The following is a 23020-nucleotide window of genomic DNA, read 5'->3' on the forward strand; positions in this document are numbered from 1 at the left end:
AACTTCTGGTTAGGACAACTGATGCTGATAAAATAAGAGTAAATGAAAACATGGTTTCATCCAGAAATAGGGGATGACAAGTTTCACTATGACATGTGATGTATTTAGGAAGGGTAGGCAAGCTAGAAGGTTTATGGAGGGGGGGTAATGCTTCTTATCAGAAGTAGCCTGAGCACAACAAATACTTTTCCAGATACAGAACTTATGCATCAGCACAGAATCTGTGTGGTGTGAAATGATTGGATGCAAAGGTAAACTAAGAGCTAGGATATACCACAGACCAGAAGATTGTGAAACATATGATGAGAGCCTTTGTTCAAGTTGCCCCTTATTGATTGGAGTAAGTGGGAGGGAAACTCACTGTGGAGACAAAATTTTTAAATATACTGGTTGACTATTATTTATATCATTCTAGAGAAAATACTAGGGTAATAAAATTCTAGGCCTGATCATTACCCACAAATCAAGTGTCATCATTGGGCTCACAGTACACGAACCTTTAGCAGGAAGGTCATGCGGTTTCTAGTTGGAAGATGAAGGAAGAAGTTGCAATTAAAGCTAAAGGCATGGTTTTTAATTTCAGGAAAGGAGACTATGACAGATTAAGATACTATGTAACCTCTATCAACTGAGTAAATAGTCAAAGGATCTATAACAGTATCACAAAAAAAAAAAGATATGGGTGGCAAAGGCTGGTTTAGTATGAGAAATCACTGGCTAAGAGAGCAAAGGATGGATGAACTGAACAGGTGTTTTTCACTGATATTTATAGATGAAAGACTCCTTTGTGACATGGAGAAAAAACTGCAAGCAAAGCTGGGAAGCAAAAAATTAGGGATATTGAAATTACAGAAGACTTTTTTTCCTAATAAAAAAAGCTTTCAAAGCTAAAGGTAGTAATGCTTCTTTAGTTGATGGCATGTATACTCCATAATTATGGGGGAGGTACTGAGGGGGGGGGGAGGTACTTTATTAACCATAAAGATGAATTATGAAGGCATCATTCGACTTGTGAGAGATTCTTTAGATTGGAAAAATGCTAATGTCATTAGCATTTTTCCAATCTAAAGAATCAATGCTAATGTAATTAGCAATTTTGATTGCCAATACACAAAGGTGGTTTTAGTTACAGTGGTAACTGCAGGCCAGTCAGTCTGACTTCATTGGAGACAGTGATAAAGGGTGCAGTATAGGAACATTTAGATAGAAATGGAAATCTGAATGCTACACAAGGGAAAATCAAATTTAACTAATTTGGTTACCTGTTTTGACACGGTTACTAATGAGCTAGATGTAGGAATAATTTTGACATTGTTAATTTGGATTTCAGCAAAGCATTTGACCCAGTCTCTCATGAGAGGTTACTGTATAAGTTGGAACCTGTTTAGATCTCAGGTAAGGTTCTGATATGGATTGCAGGGCAAGAGGCAGGAGTTGACATTAATGGTTGTTGTTCAGATTTGTCTAATGTTACAAGCAGGATCCCATAAGGATCAGTCCTGGGACCATTATTGTATTTCTGATTTTCATAAATGATATCGATGGAGAGAGAGATAGAAGGCATGATGTCAAAATTTGCAGACAATATGAAGATTAGGAGACTGGTTAATGATTATTGCCAAGCAGCACTTTTTCAGGATGACTTAGATAAGCTTCAAGGATGGTCAGAAGAGTGATAGTTTTAATGTAGCAAAATGAAGAGTAATGGCAATTCCAAAATATACTTAGTATAAGTGTATCACTTATTTTGCGGTTCAATTATACACATCGGGTTAAATTAAAAACAGTAGAGAAAGAAAGGGATTTGGGAGTTATGATATAGATGGACATGAAGTTCTCTGAGTAATGTAAACACAGGCAGCAAGGAAAGCCCATGGTGTCCTATCGATAATTTATTGTACATTTGCTTTGTAGAGAAAGGGAGATAATCCCACTATGTAAGCCAATTTTAAGAATGTAATTGGAACATTATGTCCAAGTATGAGGACTGTACCTAAAAAAAAAAAAAAAAACAACATTGAGTTTCTTGAAATGGCAGAAAGATGGGTAACTTCCTTGGTGAGTTCTGAAAAAGGGTGCCTTATGATGAAAGATATGTTGCCTCACCAGCAACTTTCCAGTTCCTTCTGTTTTGTGCAAAGGCCATACATTTACTGCCCTCTAACTCTTGAATATCATCTGTCCATCTCCGTTATTGTTTTCCAGGTTTTCTTTTAGCTCCTCTTGGGTACCATTCTCTTATTTTCTTAGTCCATCTGTCATCATGTCATTGAGCTGTGTGTCCTGGCCAAGTCCATTACAGTTCTTTAGTTTTAACTGGCTGGTGCCCCAAAATGCCTGTGACTTCCTTGCACTATATAACTAATACTTGAATTGTGTAATGCTGCATGCTGTTTTTTTTAATGCAAAGCAAACTTTTGTATGTTGTTTGGCCCAAACTGGTATCCAAGCATAGATATAGTAGAACCTCATAAAATCTGACATTCAAAAATTGAGAATTATCAGAAATACAGTCCTTTTTTGAATATTCCTATGAGGGAGTTAACCCTACAAGGAAAGCAGGGAAATATGCTCATCGAACTTAAAAAAAATTCTGCAGGCGCTGGATTTTTGCATTAATTTCATTATTTTATAATTATCAAACACTATAATGTGTTTCTGCTCTACATATCTTATAGATGCATTTACTTTGCATTTGCAACGTATAAAATCATTTGTTTTGCAAGAAGGATGACAAATCTCCCCCATCCAATTATATCCCATTAACTGCCAACTCTTAAATTATCGAGAAACCTTCCATCTGATCAATGATCACCAATATGGATTCCATCAATGCTGATCCACTGCAGATACACTGTAGATATGTTACCCATCTATGGACAAATTCAATGGAAAAGTCTGGTAAAACGTAAGCAGTGGCTATTGACATTTCAAAGGCTTTTGATTGTGTTTGGTATAAAGGTCTTCTAAATAAGCTTCTATCTTATGGTTTTACAACTATTTTTTGTAATTGGGTATCCATTTTTCTCTCTAACTGCTCACTACTGGTGATGGCAGATGGCTTCAGTCTTCTAACTTCTCCACTAATGCTGGTGTTCCCCAAGGTTCAGTTCTTTCTCTCATTCTTTTCCTCTTGTATATTAATCACCTTCCAGTGACTGGAAATGCTATCCATAGTTTTGCTGATAATAGCACATTGCATTCCACCTTCCAGTTTGAGAAACCTTGCCCTTTGCAAACAGCTTCAACTTGTCTAATATCCACTGTCAATTCCTTAAATGCTGATCTCCAGCTAATTCTCTTGTAGGACAAAGATAACAATTGATTTCAATCCTTCTAAAACTCAGTCTTGTCTCGCTTGGCATAAGTACATCCAGAGCCAGAACTAGGCAATCCTATGCCTGGGGCAAAACTGTTATAAGTACGTCCCCATTATATGCAGGTAGTCAATCTTTCAGTAGAGTAGCTAAGGTTATCAATACCCAAGGGTAACATGTCTTCTTAGTGCCCCTGATTGTGACAGATAATTCCTTCAGTTTGAACCCCTGAAGCTTGGCCCCTGGGGTAAATTCCCCTACTTGCTATGCCCCTGCAATCTTTATGAATTTATAAAAAAATACTATTGTAACGGTCTACGATTTGCATATATTTATTAATAAAAGACTTTATATAATACAAGGAATATAACAAAACAAAAATATCAAAGAGAAAGAAACTTTCAAATATTCATTTATTTGTATAAATTAGAAAACCAGATAGATTGTTTATATATCTAGTATACAATCATAGAAACAAAATACATAGTACTTTTAACATTATAACATAAACTAAAAATATGCAATGAAGGTGTATTATTTTAATTGAATTTTTCTTGCTTTGTGAAGGACCTTTCACAAAAAGCTACTGTTACAGGCAGGGTAAGAAAAATTCATAGTGCTATTTCTATATTTAGATAACATTCTATTAGACAATACTCATGAACGAATTGGAGAAGTTGTAAAGGGGTTACAGATTTTATATCATGCAGAATTGATAAAACATAATTTTTCAAATATCTATTGTTATTTCAACAGATATTTGAAAAATTTTGTCCTCCTGTGGTTAGCACTGGAAGATAAACCAAAAAAGCTCAGAGGTGTGACGTCACAAAAAGGGGCCATACTTTATAGAAGTTTGTAATTGGAGTTTCTCTGTTATTTTCGAAATTTGTAAAACACTGTTCCTCCCAGATATTTTTTTCCATGAGTAGGTTATAAATCCTGAAATTATAATTTTTTCACTCTCATAAAATCACAAAAATTTCTGGAATCATATGTAGCATGTACAAAGATAGTGCAGTATTTTTTTAAAATAAAATTCTTATTTTTATTTTAAACAAAGAACATAAGTTGACCAGAAGCTATTATCCGCATCGGGAATACCTTAATCTTCTTACTGGCTATAGAAAGCAGTTGACTGGCATGATTATGTGGGATAGGTGGGTGCATACATTTAACATTCCACTTAGATTATGGAATGGTAATCCCTTTAACCTTTAATTTGCGCTTTCTAATTGCTTAAATTGCCTAAAGGCCAGAGGTGGAAACAAAGCATACAAAGTTAAGTCTCTCGTAATCCGTTATATGGAAATTTTCTTCATTCTACAGAAACTTTTAAATGTAATTACCAAAAGGAATTTAAAAAAAATTCGCTATAAAGAAGTTCGTTAAACACTGGTCTGATTGTAATTAAATCAAAAATGAAGCAATTTTAAAATATATAACTGGTCAAATGTGCCCTTAAAATGTTGCACCTGGGGCTGGCACCCCGCTTGCCCCACCTGGTCCGGCTCTGAGTACATCACTAATATTGCTTCCTCTGCATCTATAAAACTGGGTTTCCTCTTTCACTCTGTGTTACTTTTCTTCTAAACAGCTGCTCACTCTGTAAAATTGCCAAATCCATCTTACCATGGAATGTTGTTCCGACATCTGTGGCAATGTCCCCATAACATCTCTTAGGCTTTTAGATTCCACTCAAAGGAGGGCAGTTTGGTTAATTAATGAACCATCTCTCTTGACACCTCTGTAGCTAGGTGGGCAGGAGCAGCAGTGCATAGCACACGCTTCTTGATTAGACCGGGGTTTGAGCCTGTGATCACCAAATACGGAGGATGAGGAAAGGTCAGGCAATGACCACTGCATATCCCCGGAGCAATATGGCCTTAGTTGCTAATGCTCCTAAAAACCAAATAACAACAACAACGACCCATCTCTTACAGTCTCTCCACTTTCTCACATATATCTCTCATTGATGTTCTGTTTCTGCTGCGTGTCTTTTTCTGTAGATACTTCCATGGGTACTGTTCTTCTGAATTGGCTTCTGTAATTGCCCCCCCCCCCCAAATAGTTCAGACATGTGCTGCAACCAGTCAGCATCCTTTTACTGTCCAACTTCAAACTCACAGAGCAATTTTTCTTCTTTCTCATTTATTCTTTCAACTTCCATTTTCTGGAACACCCTCCATTCACTTATATTTCCTGAAAATTACAATCTACAGAAATTCAGGTCTAATGTCACAAGTATCTTTATCTTCTTCCATCTTCTCAATCTTCAACCCATGAATTAAATAATATAGGTTAAAGAGAGAGATTCAATACTAGTTTACGGTATTACTTAGTTCAGTAGTATAGTTTTTATGGTAATTCGATTACTGAAATCATATTGCAGTATTCAAACTTCATATTAAAACATTAGATAATCAATACCCATATGAAAAGCAGGGTTTTTTTTTAGCCTGCGACCTTTGTTCTCTAGGCATGTATGCTATGAACTGGACCAATTGCAGCAGCTTGGGGTTGCATTTTGGCTTAATGCTGGCAGCTATTGCATGTGGAGGTTATTGGGATCGATCAGAGCTGCTGTATTATGTAATAAAAATATTGAAATATGATTTCCAATAATATTTTTAAATTATTTTGTTAATAATCATCATTAAAACTGCATTAAATTATTCTCGTCTGAGTGTGACACGTATAAAATATCAGTTCACCTGAGCTTGCCAAATATGGAATACATACATAATACAAATTATTCCTTTATACTTAGGCTATGTGCACAACATTCATAAAACTACATTTAAAAAATCTGTCATGTGCTATGTCTTGAGGATAACAGATTTATGAGGTCCTAATGTATATGAATTTTCGCATAAAATTTGTGCAGTGTAACTTGTATATAATAGAACAGTTAAGCAATATAGTAGTTGATAATTGTGGGGATAAGTGAACAGATAGGAACAGAGATTATTAAGTGTTGAATTTAATAAAGTTTGCTTAATAGTGTATAGGTTTAAGATGTGAATGTGTGAGCATAAATTGGTTTAATAGTGAATTGTTAGTGATCAAATCTTGGTAGGGTCCTTGGATCTGGAGATAAAGGAGCTCAGGTTGAATAGCTGTTGTGCTTTACTTAAAGGCAATTGAGGTGAGAGTGACCGGTATTAATATTGAGGATGACTGATGAACTGTGTATATGTATAAATATACAGATCAGTGTATACCAGTGTTATAGAAATTACTATTATATGTTATATAAATGTTGAGTGAAGGGCATAATTAATAAAACTTAATTGATTGTAGTAAAACACCATACCTTCTTCTGAATTTCAGCTAATTTTTGTTAGGGGTGCTAATTGTAAATAAAATTCCCAACATATGTACTCCTATCAAGATGCTTCATGACTAAAACTATCAAATGTGGTTTCATATGGCATCAACCACTTGTGAAGATTTTGTAATGGCACAGGTTTGTGCCATTACAAAAGGCTTGATTAATGCACCGTGATTTCATGAACAACGATCATGGTTCACACCCCTTCCATATTTTTTGAACGATAAGAGCTGGCAACAAGACAAATTTTCATTTATCTTCATTTCCAAGGACCATTAAGGGAATTGCTTGTTCCACATTTTTTGAAAGATTTGATAACTATCTCTCTTTCACTAACTTTCACAAATTTTTTAACTCTTTGCACATGTTCGAAATTTAATTGAGATGACTAATGTCTGAAGTTGGAGAGGCCTACTGAAATTACAGTAACTCCATGTATAATTCAGAAACCACCCTTTTTGTTTCCCCTCTCATGGGCAATTAACTGGTCCAACGGTAAAAGAGCTAGCTTTTTCAACAGGCACCACCTGGATGTTTTAACCATATTGTCTTTCACCATGGCCAGAGATAAAGACATCACTGTCATGTGCACCTAGTATACTTTTGGACCAAAAGACACGGGAGAAGTTTAGGCATTATTTTCCAGGGAGAAACGTGGTCATATGGTTTGTACCAGGATAATGAAAATTATCCTGGTACAAACAATAAAGAACCTTTAACTGATTTTGACTGTAGATCTCACTCCTCCCACCCCAGTATGTTTCATGGCCATGCTATCAAATTGATGATACAAATTCTAATTTATTTTATTTCCAAAACACACACACACACACACTGCTTATAATGCAAGTGTTAAAGTTGTCACCTGATACCTCGGGTTGTACCGTACATTTATTTTTTCACACATTCACCACCACTTTGTGTCCATTTTTTCCACCACTGAAACAGAGCTTGTGTTCTTTCTATCCCCTATAAAAGTTGCTGTCAGCTTCAAAGAGCCACATCTGACTTTGGTTGGATGGCTGCAATGACAGCAATGTTGTGATCAAAGTGTTTTCCATAGATGCCATCCTTTATAGAGCCAAACAGGTGAGTCTGATGGCAAGGCTGGGAATTATACAAGAAGATTAGCAGGGCAGTCCACCCAAATTCTGCAGTGGTTTCCCTTGTCAGGATGTTGGTATAGGAGTCTGGTATTGTCATGCTAAAAGAAGAAATTTTCTGTAGGAGTCTGGTATTGTCATGCTAAAAGAAGAAATTTTCTTTGTCTGCAATTCTGCCCAGACACAATAAGAGGGATTATATGTTAAAAGCCTTGTGGATTAACTCAAGACTTGAAGGATTCTGCAAGGCTTTTGGGGGGAAATTTCTATCAGCTTGGCCCACACTTGTAGGTAGAAGGAATTTGTTTTGTAGAGATGGGATACACTTAAACAAAGGTGGTGCAAACGTTTTTGCTAGTATTGTTGAGGATACCTTAAAGGTTCAGGGAAACTGCTAGTTAAGAGAGGGATGTGGGTAATACTGACACGCGTTCATCTGATATTGGTCAAAGTAACTCTTGCACATACCTCAAGAGTTCTTATCTGTTTCCCCAACTGGACATTATTATCTAGATGTTCTGGGGGCAGAAACGTTTCAAGTGAGCGGGTAGCTAATGCCAGGGAAGAGAGCCTAAAAAACTTCAAGGGTTGTGTTAGGGTTGTTAAATATACAAGAACAGTAAGTCTTAATTGTTTATATAGTAATGTTAGAAGTGTCGCCAATAAAATGAGCGAATTCGAACTGCTGGTTAAAACAAGTTGTTGTTTTTAGGAGCATTAGCAACTAAGGCCATATTGCTCCAGGATATGCTGTGGTCATTTCCTGACCTTTCTGCATCCTCTGTATTTGGTGGTCACTGGCTCGAACCCCGGTCTAATCAAGAAGCGTGTGCTACGCACTGCTGCTCCTACCCACCTGGCTACTGAGACGCTGTTAAAACATGTAACGTGGACATAATAGGGCTTATGGAAACGTGGTGCCACCTGGAAATAGGGGATGATGAGTTTCAGTACGGCTTGTATAATGTATTTAGGAAGGGTAGAGTAGATAGAAGGGGTGATGGGGTAATGCTTCTTATCAGAAACAGCTTGTGTGTGTGATGATGGCTTTCCCAGATTCAGACATTTCACATGCTAGTATAGAATCTGTATGGTGTGAGATAGTTGGAAACAAAGGTATAATACGAGTAGGAGTAATCTACAGACCAGGTGATTGTGAAGTTTATGATGAAAGCCTCTACATGCAAATGGAATGGGCAAGTAAGCGTCAATGTCTTATTATGGGTGATTTCAATTCTCCTCTAATTGATTGGAGAAAATGGGAAGGAAACTCGACATGGGGAACAAAATTTTTAAAACAACTAGATGACTGTTATTTGTATCAACATGTTAGGGAAAATACTAGAGAAAAGAATATCCTAGACCTCATCATCACCCATGAATCAGATGACATAACAGGGCTGACAGTAGAGGAACCAGTAGCAGGAAGTGATTATGGAGTTCTACGGTGGATGATGAAGAGAGAGGTAGTAGTAGTAGTTAAAAGGCAAAGGAATGGGTTATAATTTCAGAAAAGGAAATTATGATGTCTTAAGGTGCTACATGGCCTCTATTAATTGGGTAGATATCGCACAGAGAACGAACAGTTGAACTGTAGTATGCTTTTAAAACATTAATCACAGATGCCTTGAATGTGTATTTACCATTAAAAAAAATACTCCACGAGGTGGGTTCTAAGTTGGATGAATAGTGAAATTGCCACATTATTTGAGCAGAAAATGGTGGCATGGAAATGTTACAGAGCAATAAAAAGTACTGAAGCCTATAACAGCTACAAGATGATCTGTAATAGAGCCACAGAAAAGGTTTGACAGGCAAAGGTAGTTTATGAGAAATCCCTAGCAAACAGAGCAAAGAGGAGGGGGGGGGGATAAGGAATTCTTCACATGTATAAGGGGGGGATAAGGAATTCTTCACATGTAAGGGAACGGTGATAGAATTAAATACACCAGCTGCCGTTGCAGATGAACTCAACAGTTATTTTGCATCGATATTTACAGAAGAAAAATCTTTTGTGGCAATGGGAAATTGTGGGAGCGAAGTTGAAAAATATGTAATTAATGATATTGAAATTTCGCAAGATTATTTAATGAAAAAACTTTCGTGCCTACAGGCCAGTAAGGCTCCTGGAGTTGATGGAATATATCCTATAATCTAAAGGGAGTTGGCAAGTGAGTGCATTGAACCATTGAGGCTAATTATGCAAGCATCACTAGACTCTGGGGAGATTCCATTGGATTGGAAAAGTGCCAATGTATCTCCCATACATATGGTTCTAAGAGTGAAGTGGAAAATTATCGACCTGTCAGTCTGACTTCAATGGTAGGGAAAATCGTGGAGGCAGTGAACAAGGGTGGAATTCAGTATCATTTGGATAGAATTGAAATTCTCAATGATACTCAGCATGGTTTTGTAAAGGGAAAATCATGTTTAACAAATCTGGTTCACTATTTTGAAAGGGTCACTCATGAGCTGGATTTAAGGAATAATTTCGACATCGTATATTTAGATTTCAGCAAAGCATTTGACTCAGTCCCACATGAGCTGTTGCTTTATAACCTGAAACAGGTCGGAATCACTGGGAAAATCTTTAGATGGATATCAGAATGGCAGAGGGTTGTGATAAATGGATATTCCTCAGATTGGGTTGATGTAAGAAGTGGGGTTCCCCAAGGATCAGTATTAGGACCACTGTTGTTTTTAATTTTTATAAACGACATTGATGAAGGGATGGAGGGCGGGCGTGATATCTAAATTTGCAGATGATGTTAAAATTTGTAGAGTAGTTAATGATCACTGTCAAGCTGAGCTTCTTCAGAGAGACCTAGATAGACTTCAGGAATGGTCAGAAAAATGGCAGCTATGCTTTAATCCAACAAAGTGTAAGGTATTACACCTGGAAAACCGTAATCCCAAAATAACTTATTCACTTGGGTGGAGTTCAACTAAACCAAGTACTGGAGGAAAGAGACTTGGGTGTTATGATACGGTCAGATATGAAATTCTCTGAGCATTGTAAACAGGTTGCAAGGAAGGCCCATGGTGTCCTATCGATGATCTATTGAACTTTTGCAAGTAGAGATAGGGACGTGATAATCCCATTATATAAGGCTTTTGTTAGACCACACTTGGAGTACTGTGTTCAAGTATGGAGACCGCACCTAAAGAAAGACATCGAGCTTCTTGAAAGGGTGCAAAGACGGGTAACTCGCCTGCTGAGATCAGCAAAAGGACATCCTTATGAAGAAAGACTTCGAATGTGTGGGTTGCAGAGTTTGGAAACTAGACACCTTAGAGGAGATTTGATTGAGGTGTTTAAGGCTCTGAGAGGCATCAGTAAAATGAATGAGGATGAAATTTTCAAGATTATGATGCTAGAACTAGGGGACATAAATTCAAGTTACGGGGGAGGATGTTTAGATTGGACTGCAGGAAGTTTTATTTTAGCCAGCGAGTTATAAATTACTGGAATAAGTTGCCTACATAACGATGAAATCCTCGCTCAACTGACATCATGGAATCTGCTTCCAGACTACTCTCTTTTGCAAAGTTGCAGAGGTGATTCAAAAGGTGGTGGAGTTGCTATTTATGTTCATAGTCATCTGCGATGCTCTGCCTTTCCTATTTCAAATCTGCCTGATCAAGCTTGTGAACTCACTTTTATCCGCATTGCATCTTTGGTGATCTGGTGTCTATACCAACCTCCCTCAGCTTCAGTTAACAGCTTCCTTGTAACTCTTGATAACACTATCTCATTTCACAAGCAAATCCCTAAGCCCTCTACTGATTAGTGACTTTAATATTAACATTCTTCAAAGCTCTTCCTTTCAGGTGCAAGACCTCCTAGATGTCATTGCTTCAAATGGTTTCTCTGTTCTTACTGATGGAGATATCCCGACTAGAATGGGAGAGTCCCACAATTCTCTTCTTGACTTCGCAATTTGGGAATGCAAAGAAAAACAGCAAAGAGTTCTTGACTTATGTAAACTCTAGAAGGAAGGGGATGAATCAGATTGGTCCACTTGATATCGATGGGTCAACTGTTGATGATCCTGCTTAGGTATCTAACAAACTAAATGAATATTTTGCATCGACATTCACACATGAGGAGTTATTCAGCGAGGGGAATGCCAGAGGTGTATTCAACTCTAGCAGTAAGCTACAGAATCTTGAAATAACTGGGAGTAAAGTGGAGGAGAAACTGTTGAAGATAAACAAAAGAAAGGCACCCGGGGTGGGATCTATCCAGTTATATTAAAGGAGGCAGCAAAGGAAGTAAGCAAACCCTTAGCCATAATTATGAGAGCTTCCTTGGACTCAGGGGAGGTACCCATGGACTGGAAATGTGCAAATGTGACCCCAATTCACAAAGGAGGATCAAAGGCTGACACAAGTAATTATAGACCTGTGAGCTTAACTTCTGTTCCAGGAAAATTAATGGAGGCACTGGTTAAAGAAGCACTGCAGGATCATTTAGACAAGACTTCAGTTATAGCTCAGACACAGCATGGTTTTGTTAAGGGGAAGTCTTGCCTGACCAACTTGATTGGATACTATGATGCAGTCACAAAAGAACTGGATGCAGGGAATAACTTTGATATTATATACTTGGATCTTAGAAAGGCTTTTGATACTGTTGCACATGGAAGACTGCTACACAAATTGGAGCAGTGTGACATTGGAGGCAAATTGCTGCTATAGATAAAGGGGTGGTTGAGGGGGAGAAGACAGAGAGTGGTAATCAATGGACACTGCTCATCGTTGACTGATGTTATTAGTGGAGTCCCTCAGGGCTCAGTGTTGGGTCCATTATTGTTTTCTGTATTTATAAATGATATTGATGATGGTATATCGGGCTTAATGTCCAAGTTTGCAGACGATACAAAGGTTGGCAGGGTTGTCAAGGAGACTACTGACACTATGCTGCTGCAACAGGATCTGGAAAGGTTGAGCAGATGGGCTGAGAGGTGGCAAATGAAGTTTAACATTGACAAATGTAAAGTACTACACATGGGAAACAGCAACCCCAGAGCAACGTATCAACTCTGTGGTACTACACTGACAGTGGTAGAGAATGAAAGGGACTTGGGGGTGGTTGTGCAGGCAGATATGAAGTTCTCTGAGCAGTGCAGACGGGCTGCAAGAGTAGCTCATGGAGTATTGTCAATGATATACAGGAATTTTTCCAGCAGGGATAAGGAGGTGATTATTCCATTGTATAAGGCAATGGTCAGGCCACGCCTAGAGTACTGTATACAGGCCTGGAGGCCTCATTTCAAGAAGGATGTAGAGCTGCTGGAACGAGTACAGAGAAGGGCAACAAGATTAGTGAATGGAACAAAGGGGTGCTCTTACGAAGAAAGGCTTAAGTTTTGCAAATTACAGTGTCTGCAGACTAGGCACCAGCGAGGTGATCTGATAGAGATGTATAAAGCCTTGAATGGTTTGAGCATGCTCAATGCTGATGGGATTCTTCCTCTAGCTCAGAAAAATCACCTGAGAGGGCATAAATTCAAATTGAGGAAAGACAGATGTAGGATAGACGTGCGGAAATTTGCCTCTAGCCAGTGGATTGTTGGTTGGTTGGTGGAACAGACTTCCATCCCTTGTAGTGGAGGTTGATAGCTTAAATAAGTTTAAGGCTCAGCTGGATAGGTATTTTGAACGAACAGAGGGGTGAAGTGGAAGTGGGGGTTTTTTTTTTTTTTTTTGGCTGATGCTGCATAAGCTTGCTTTCTTGCATCAAATGCCTCTACTAATGCTAATGCTCTCTCACGTATGCAATACTTGATACAACTATTTAGGATCATCGTCCCATCTTAATGGTAATTGAAAATGAAATAAATGAAGCAGAGATCAAGATCATGCACAGTTTCAAATCTGTCACTCCAGACTCTCTCAATCAGCTTTGTCACGACCTGCAGCAGTCAATGTGGGATGGAGTGCTTGCTACAAGTGATCCTGAAATTGCAAGTAACTGCTTTTTTAAGCGTATCCTAAATAGCTATGAAAAATACGTGTCATATATCAGGAGCCCAGGGAATAAAAAGTCCACCAGGACAAAGGGAAAATATGCCTGTTCATCTCAAACAAGATTTGTAATATGTTAAAGAAAAGAGACAACTTTGCAAGAATTGCTAGAGCAACAGGAATCGAAGCAGATAAAATTAAATACATAATGTACAGAAACAAAGTTACTGACTGCAATCGGTCAGAGAAAAGAAAATACTATTGTTCTCAACTTACAGGTATCATAACAAGCAAAAAAAAATGGACAGTTTTTGAACAAACTATTACCGGGAAGGAAACTAAAATCACGGAGCTACGTCAGAGATGTAGTTGAAAACGAGGTACCCATTTCAGATGACGAGCTAAAAACTTCTGCCTTCTCTAGCCACTTTATATCAAGTGTGAATAATCTCTTTCAAGACGAACTTCACTTCAGAGACAATGAAATGAGAGAATCTGCCAAGTACTCAATCAGAAACTTTTTTTTTTTTCTCACTCCTCTCTCCTATCAAGAGATTTTAGAGGCAGGGAATCAATTGAAAGAAAAGGGAGCCCCTGGCTATGATGAAATATCTCCGTCTCTGCTGAAAAAGGTCCTTAGCTCAATCAATTCCTACGCCACTGAAATATATATTCAATCTCTCCTTTCAGTCTGGTAAATTCCCTTCCCAATTCAAAAAAGCAATAATCATCACTGTTCCAAAGGAAAACCGTTGTAACTCTATCAACAACTTTCGCCCAATAGCTCTACTCTCAATTTTTACAAAATTATTCAAAAAAAATGTTCAAAGCAGACTCATGGGTTTTCTTCAATAAAATCAGCTCATCAATCAACAACAGTATGCTTATCACTCTAAAAGATCCAATGATCTTGCAGTTGTTGACTTCTGCTCAAGGATCATTGATAGTCTTGAAAAGGGTCACTATGCTATAGCACTGTTTCTTGACTTATCTAAAGCTTTTGATTGCATAAACCATAATATTCTACTTGATAAATTCAATAACCTTGGCTTGAGAGAGAAAATTAACCTACTCCTTGAGAACTTTGCCGTTTGTCATAAGAACAAATCAATCATACTCAAATCTATTATTTCTCCAGAGGAGTCTGAATTCTCTCTCTTCTTCCATCTTCTCACCTAGTAGCGTATGCTGATGATATTTCCATCCTGGTCACAGATAAAGACCCTAATCAGCTTCAACTCAAAATCTCTGCCTTGCTCTCTGTGATGCATAGTTGGCTTCAAAAGAATCAGCTTATACTGAATCCAGAAAAATAAAAATATGGTCTTTAGAACAAAAAATAAACCACTAAATACAGATTTTCACATAACATACAAAGAAAAACAACTCGAAAGGGTGAACGAAATCAAGTTTTCGGAATCTGGCTAGATGATAAGCTAAATTGGGCAAAACAAATGATAACCTTACGAAATAAAACTTCGTCACTAGCGGGAATACTCGCCAGGGCCTCTGCCTGGGTGTCTCCTTCCCTTCTCAGACAAGTATTCCTTTCTTTAATTCAGCCGCACCTCACCTGTGGAATCATCTCATGGGGTACCACCAGCCAAGAAAACCTTGCGAGAATCAACTCCATTCTCAATCGATGTTCGTTCAATTTTGGGCCTTCCCTGGAATGCATCGGTTAGTTCGAGATACAAGGAGGTGAGACTCCTAAGCATCTTTGTTTACAATTCTATGAAGACAGCAGACTTTCCTCCTCTCCTCAGATCCTTTTTCATAACCACAGACGAAGAAGAAATATCATACAATCTAAGAAATGAAGCCAACCTGAAGATTCCGCTTTTCAGAAAAGCCATAGGTCAGAAAAGTATAAAATACAGAGGCGCTAAAACTTGGAACAAACTTCCTGCAAAAATCAAAAATGTCACTTCACTAAATCAATTCAAGAAACTACTAATTGAACACATCACCAGGGATGTCTGATTCAAATTACCTTCCGCTCAACTCCTGGGTTTTGAAAACACCAACATGGAAATAATGTACAAATGTTAAAGGAAGCAGTTGGCAAATAGTTTGTAAATTTCTGTGCATGTATCTCATCATTTTTCTTTTCTCTCATCATTTAATTGTAAAAATGTTCACAATGATATTATAAGTAGTGATGCTTTTCAAAGTCTTCTGTAAAGAAATGTACAAAAACTCCAATTTATTTGTCTTTCCTGTTGAACATTACCTGTACAATTTCAGAACTGTACAATTTTTCAATTGTATATTTGTATATTCATCATTTTTTAAGGGAACACCCCCTAAAAAGCCATTGGCTTATGTGTTCCCCCACCCTTTTTGCCATTATCTCCCAAATAGTGTAACATAAAATAGGGATAAATAAATTATTATTAAAATAAATAAATAAATTATTATTATTACATGGGTGGTAGAGGCTAACAGTTTGGTGAAATTCAAAGGTCATCTGAATAGTACCTTTGGGTGAGGGAAATGCATTGGATGACAGGTTTAATTTCTTTTTCTTTTATTAATTATTAGTTTTTTTTTTTTTTTTTTTTTTGGCTGGTGCAGCATAAGCCATAGGCTTTCTTGCACCATGCGGCCATTACTGATACTAATACTAATTTACATATGGACTGAAAATTGTTTATTTATTCAATTTTAACCCCTGTACAGCACGTGCTAGGAGGGTTACAGGTATCATAGCTATTTTTACTAACATTAATAAATGGGATTGTTAATTTAAATTGTATAGATTTAAGTACATATATCACTTTGCATACATTAGATCACATATAATGGCATTACAGTTAACCAAATTTCTCATAGAAATTTAGAAATGGCATTTGGTTAGGCTGTATGATTTCTAGATGATGCTGTTTTATTCCAGTGTATAAGTTTGTGCTGATGCATCATCTCTACGTGTGATATTTTATACTTCAACAAGCAGCACATGTTTATCCTGCATCCTGTTGTTTATTTTAATTTCCTTCTACAAATGGCATAATGCCCTTACAAGCTGTATGATTTCTGGATGTTGCTATCTTAGCTCATGATCTGCTGTTTATTATGGGTAAATGGAAATCTTTTTTACCCATGTACCTTTAGGATTGTAGTATTATGCCTTGTCTGGGCACAAGCATATGTTAAAATTGTGGTATGTCATTTTTTTATATTTGTGAAGCTTATAGGACTGTTTTCTGTTTGCTATTGATAAAATCTTCAAGATGGTGAACATGTGTACACTCTTTATTTGTTAGGAAATTTATTTTATTGCTCCTTGTGAGATATGGTGTAATAAGATTAAGTTGTGCCCAAATGTGGTTTCTATGAAAGCCAAAGGTTTGTTCAAACTTGTTGCCATTGTAGTTCAGATGCTAGCCATTTTGATCAAATATGTTCAAAGCATGTTTCGGCCCTATGTTGGCAATATATATAAAAGGACTGCACACCTGTAAATTTGGCCGATGCTATATAAGCTTTGCTTTCTTGCGTAATTTTGCTAATATATGAGGTATGACAATAAAGTTCCCAGACTGGTGTAATAAAAAGAACACAAAGTGAAGGAGCTCAAAAATGGCTTTATTTTTATTAAAAGTAATCATCACCTGACTGAATGCACTTATTATAGTGGTATAAAAGTTTCTGAAAAGAACCAGCAAAGGCATCCAAAGAAATGATGTTCAGTTTGGCAGTTAAGTTTTTCTTTATGTTCTCAGCATCATGAAATGTCTTTCCTTTGAAGGCAGTTTTCATTTTGGGAAAGATGAAGTTTGCTGGTGCTAGATTGGGAAAGTAAGGTGGATGGTTGATCTGTACAATGCCATATTTTGTCAACATTAAGTGCCAAATGGGCAGGGGCATTTTCAAGCAACAAGTACCAGCTGACTTTCTCTCAAAATTGCAGTCTTACCTGGAAATTGCACTTCAGTTGTTTTTGATTTTGAAGCACCTGTATGTAGAATGCAGAATTGACTCTCTCCACATCAGGTACAAATTCTTTATGAATCACACTGTTTTTCGAAAAATGATCAGCATCATCTTGATCCTGTACTTCTGTAAACTAAACTTTTTTGGGTCTCGTTGATGATTTTGAAGTCCATTGCATGCTCTGACTCTTTGTCTCTGGGTCGTACCAATACTCATCCAATACTCATCTCCAGTAACAATACAGTCGAGGAAATTAAGATTGTCTTGACAAGTCTGGGTGAAGTCTTTGCATGATGTTCATTTGTGAGGTTGTGCAGTACAAATTTTGCACAGACCTTCTTTTTCCTTAAATTTTCATGCAGAATCTGATGAATCATCATCTTATTTATATCCAACTCATCAGCCATCATTCCAAGGGTCAAACAATGATCTCTTTCCACAATTTCCTGAACTTTTGCAATTCTGTCTTCATTTTGAGAGGTTGATGTATGCCCACTTCTTGGGTTGCAAACATCCTCCCATCCATCTTTGAACTGCTTATACAATTCAAACACACTGGTACCACTTAACATTTCATCACCATAAACAGTTTTTAACATTTTATTCATTTGTTGCAAATATCCTAAATACAGGGTAATTCAGAATTTTTTTTTTTTTTTTTTTTTTTTTTGGCTAGTGCAGCATAAAGCCTCAGGCTTCCTTGCACTATATAGCTAATAATAATAATAATAATAATAATATCAACCCATCCTACTGGCCATCTTTGTACCACCATCTGTTGGAGGAAGTTTGAACTACAACATTCCACTCTCTCTCTCTCTCTCTCTCTCTCTCTCTCTCTCTCTCTCTCTCTCTCTCTCTCTCTCTCTCTCTCTCTCTCTCTCTCTCTCTCTCTCTCTCTCTCTCGGGGCAATTCAGAAATTTTTTTTTTTTTTTTTGGCTGGCATTTTGATATTCATTAAAATATATAGAAATGTATGTGTATATATTTCTGTATATATGTCCTTTTACACAGGAAGTGCCATTTGTTGCTGCCCTGTTGTGCAACATTTCATTTATTATTATTATTGTTAGCCATATGGTGCAAGGAAGCCTGAGGCTTATGCTGCACCAGCAAAAAAAAAAAAAAAAAAAAAAACAATTGAGTTACCCCTAGAGAGAAAATAAGAGTCAGAAGTAGAAGAATGATGATATCCAACTCAGGACCCTGGGTGTGCCAAGCCCATACTTACCAGATGTGAGCCCCTGGGGTTCTTTTTTGTTACCACTTATCTATCATGTGCACACAGTCCATGATAACACACATTGGGTTATATTACTTTGTGTATTTATTGAGAATTTGTTTACTTTGTTGGTTTTTTGAGAATTTCTTATAAATTTAATTTCGAGCTTAATATTACTTTGGATTTTTTTTATGAATAATTTTAAAAAAGCTAAAAATATCTTCAGATGTTTTTATACACCTCTTTTATATTAATAAAATCAATATAAATTGTCTAATGAGTTTACATATGTGTGTAAAGCAAGAATTTGGTGAAAGTGCTAATGAAGTTTTTAATGCTAGTCACGGATGGTTTGATTGCATTAAGTGTAATTTCCTATTACAAAGAACTTGACAAAGAGAAAGAAAAGTAAATAAAACAACTGAATTCAGTTTTCTCCAAGACGCTAAGGTTGCAATATCTGAGTCCGTGCAGAAATAAACTGGTGACCTTTTGTTTGTTTATAGTTTATCCTATGTGAAGTTTATACTAAGGAGAAAAACATTTGACGACTTGAAACTATGAATCTTGGGGGAGAGGGGCAAGGAGTGAGGAGGGGATTTAGCTGCCAATTGTTTTTCTGTGCAGTATTATTTTTATATTTTATTAAAGGTGATAAATAGAATTTTAATAAACATCTTTGTTTTCATTTACATAAAATAATTTGCTTTAGCCTTTGAACATATCTTTTGTTCAATGCTAATGTTATTAGCGGAGTCCCTCAGGATTCGGTGCTGCCCTTTATTGTTAATGATATTAATGAAGACGTATGAAGTTTAATGTCAAAGACAGCAGATGATATGAAGGTTGGCAGAGTGGTTAATCACAGAATGATGCTTCAACGAGACCTGGAAAAATTAGCATTAGCCAGATGGGCTGAGAGATGGCAATTTAAGGGTTTAACAATGAAAAATGCAAGATACTGCGTATGGGAAGCAATAATTCTGGAATAACTTGCCAATTGGGTGGTAACTGCACTTGAGGCAGTGGAGAATGAAAGAGATCTGAGGTAATTATACAGTTTCATATGAAGTTTTCCGAGCAGTTTAGAACAGGCTGCTTGGATAGTTCATGGGTTCTGTCAATTATATATATGTAGGAATTTTGCCATTGTAGACAAGGAGGTGATTGTCCTATGGTACAAGGCAATGGTTTAGGCTGCACCTTGAGTAATGATCAGAATTCTGGAAGCTTCATTTTAGGAAGGATGTGGACCTGTTGGAATGAGTGCAGAGAAGAGCAATAAGATTATTTAAGGACACCAACAGGTACTTTTACCATAACAGACTTAGTTCTGCAAATTGTGGTGTCTGGAAACTATGCACCTCCAAGGGAACCTGATTAAAGTGTTTAATGGATTGAATAAATTATATGCAGATGACATTCTAATTCTTGCTTGAACAGCATACATAAGGGGACATAAATTTAAATCGAAAAAGGATGGTTGTAGGATAGATATGCAAATATGTATTTGCTTTCAGTCAGATTGCAGGAACAACACTTCCACATAATGCTATGAAGGCTTGTAGTTCAAATAAATTTTATACGGATTATTAAAGGGGTTGACAGATAAGGTGGGTAGCATTCCCTTCTCTCCCCTTTTCAGAGTGATGTTATATAAGCTTGCTTCCTTGCATTATTTGCCACTACTAACACATCATATGCATCACATCATTGGGGGATACAAGGACTAATAGATTAACAGTAGCCACTGGCAGAGGTGAAAGTGACTCTTGCACTGCTTCTATTGGAATGAGCAGCAGCCTGGAAAACAAGATGCAGGATATTTCAGAGACTGCAGGGAATCATTGGGGTACAAATAAACACATGGGTTGCGTTAGGGTAGCTATGAATAGGAACAGGTGCATGTATACTTGCGTGTACACCAATGCTAGGAGTTTGGTAAATAAATTTGATGAATTTGAGGTATTGCTCAAAACATCAAAGGCAGATATTGTTGGGATATCAGAGACATGGTGTCACACAGATATAAGGAATGCAGAACTGGAATTTGGGGAGTACAATGTGTACAGAAAGGATAGACAGGATAGGAAGGGAGGAGGGGTTATGCTATTAGTTAAGAAACACATAAAATCTAAGGAAGTGAAGCCAGTCGACATCCCTGGACAGTGCAGTGTCGAGTCAGTTTGGTGTGACATAAGCATTGAGAGATCAAAATTGAGAGTAGGAGTGTGCTATAGGCCTAATGACTCTGATGAGTATAATAAGAAACTGTACAGGGAAATAGAGTGGGCCAGTAAATCAGAGAGTCTTATAATGGGGGATTTTAATTTCCCAGATATTGACTGGAATTTGTGGGTTGGTCACTCACACACTAGCAAGGCTTTTGGGGATTTATTGGATGATTGTTCTACATCAGCATGTTTGGGAGGCAACTAGAGGGAGTAATACTCTTGATCTGATTATCAGTAGTGATTCTTCATGCATCAAGAATCTGCAGATAAAAGAACCACTAGGTGGCAGTGATCACAGTGTGCTGAAGTGGGATTTACTCAAAGAGGTAACTACCATCAGGGGTAAAGGGAAGGGAAGGGTTTTTGCTTTCGTAAATGAGACTACGATGGTATGAGACTGTATTTAAATTCTATACAGTGGGACCAACTGATGATGTTACCAACAGCAAATTCAAAATGGGAAGCATTCAAAGAACTTATCTTGGAAGCTACTAGGAGTTACATACCAACTAAGAAATATTGTTCAAGGTTTAGGCCTAAATGGATGTCAGATGAACTAATGAGACATAGGGCTGAGAAGAAAAATGCATGGGATACATATAAATTAATGGGTGACATGGAAGCCTATGATAGATATAAGCTGGTCTGTAACCAAGTCACAAAGGAGATTAGGCGGGCAAAGGCAGATTATGAGATATCCTTGGCAAAGGATGCAAAGAAAAACAGAAAAGAGTTCTTTACCTATGTAAACTCTAGAAGGAAAGGGATGAATCAAATTGGTCCACTGGATATTAATGGTTCAACAGTTGATGATCCTGCTCAGGTGGCTAACAAACTAAACGAGTATTTTGCATCTACATTCACACATGAGGAGTTATTCAGCAAGGGGAATGCCAGAGGTGAAGTAAACTCTGTCAGTGAGCTAGATGATATTGTAATAACTGAGAGGAAAGTGGAGGAGAAATTGTTGAGGATAAACATAAAAAAGGCACTCGGGGTGGATGGGATCTATCCAGTTATATTAAAGGAGGCAACAAAGGAAATAAGCAAACCCTTAGCCATAATTATGAGAGCTTCTTTGGACTCAGGGGAGGTACCCATAGACTGGAGATGTCCAAATGTGACCCCAATTCACAAAGGAGGATCAAAGGCTGACACAAGTAATTATAGACCTGTGTGTTTAACTTCTGTTCCAGGAAAATTAATGGAGGCACTGGTTAAAGAAGCACTGCAGGATCATCTAGATCATCTATCATAGTATCCAATCAAATTGGATACTATGATGCAGACCTGTTGATCCTCACTACCATTGCCTTGTAGTTAGTATTAGTAATGGCCGCATGGTGCAAGAAAGCCTATGGCTTATGCTGCACCACCAAAAAAAAATATATCCGAACAAAACAATGATAAAAACAAAAAAATAATAATTAAATAAATAAATAGATAATAATAATTAATTAAAAAAAAAAAGGAAATTAAACCTATCATCCTATGTGCTTCCCTTACCCGAAGGTACTATCTAGATGATCTTTGAATTTCCCCAAACTGTCAGCCTCTACCATCCATGTAGGCAACTTATTCCAGTAATTTATAACTCGCTGGCTAAAATAAAACTTCCTGCAGTCCAATCTAAACATTTTCCCCTGTAACTTGAATTTATGTCCCATAGTTCTAGCATCATTTATAATCTTGAAAATTTCGTCCTCATTCATTTTACTGATGCCGTAAACACCTCAATCAAATCTCCTCTAAGGTGTCTAGTTTCCAAACTCTGCAACCCACACATTCGAAGTCTTTCTTCATAAGGACATCCTTTTGCTGATCTCAGCAGGCGAGTTACTCGTCTTTGCACCCTTTCAAGAAGCTCGATGTCTTTCTTTAGGTGCGGTCTCCATACTTGAAC

At 37.2% G+C, this 23020-nt stretch overlaps 1 protein-coding gene across 7 annotated transcripts in view; it reads left to right on the forward strand.

Moving 5' to 3' along the window:
* LOC150084219 (MAGUK scaffold protein DLG1-like) overlaps positions 1 to 23020 on the forward strand; it is an 855099-nt gene that overhangs the window by 77088 nt on the left and 754991 nt on the right. For 6 of the 7 annotated variants that reach the window (XM_090375940.1, XM_090375935.1, XM_090375941.1 and 3 more), the window contains exon 3: positions 3885 to 3917. The exons of the other annotated variant lie outside the window; for it this stretch is intronic. In XM_090375940.1, the coding sequence (XP_090232066.1) occupies positions 3885 to 3917 (33 nt within the window). The remainder of the gene's footprint in view (positions 1 to 3884; positions 3918 to 23020) is intronic. 7 annotated transcript variants of the gene reach the window in all.

Source organism: Mastigoproctus giganteus, chromosome 6 (genome assembly GCF_048544385.1).
Source record: "Mastigoproctus giganteus isolate SK-2022 chromosome 6, ASM4854438v1, whole genome shotgun sequence".
NCBI classification, from domain to species: Eukaryota; Metazoa; Arthropoda; class Arachnida; order Uropygi; family Thelyphonidae; genus Mastigoproctus; species Mastigoproctus giganteus.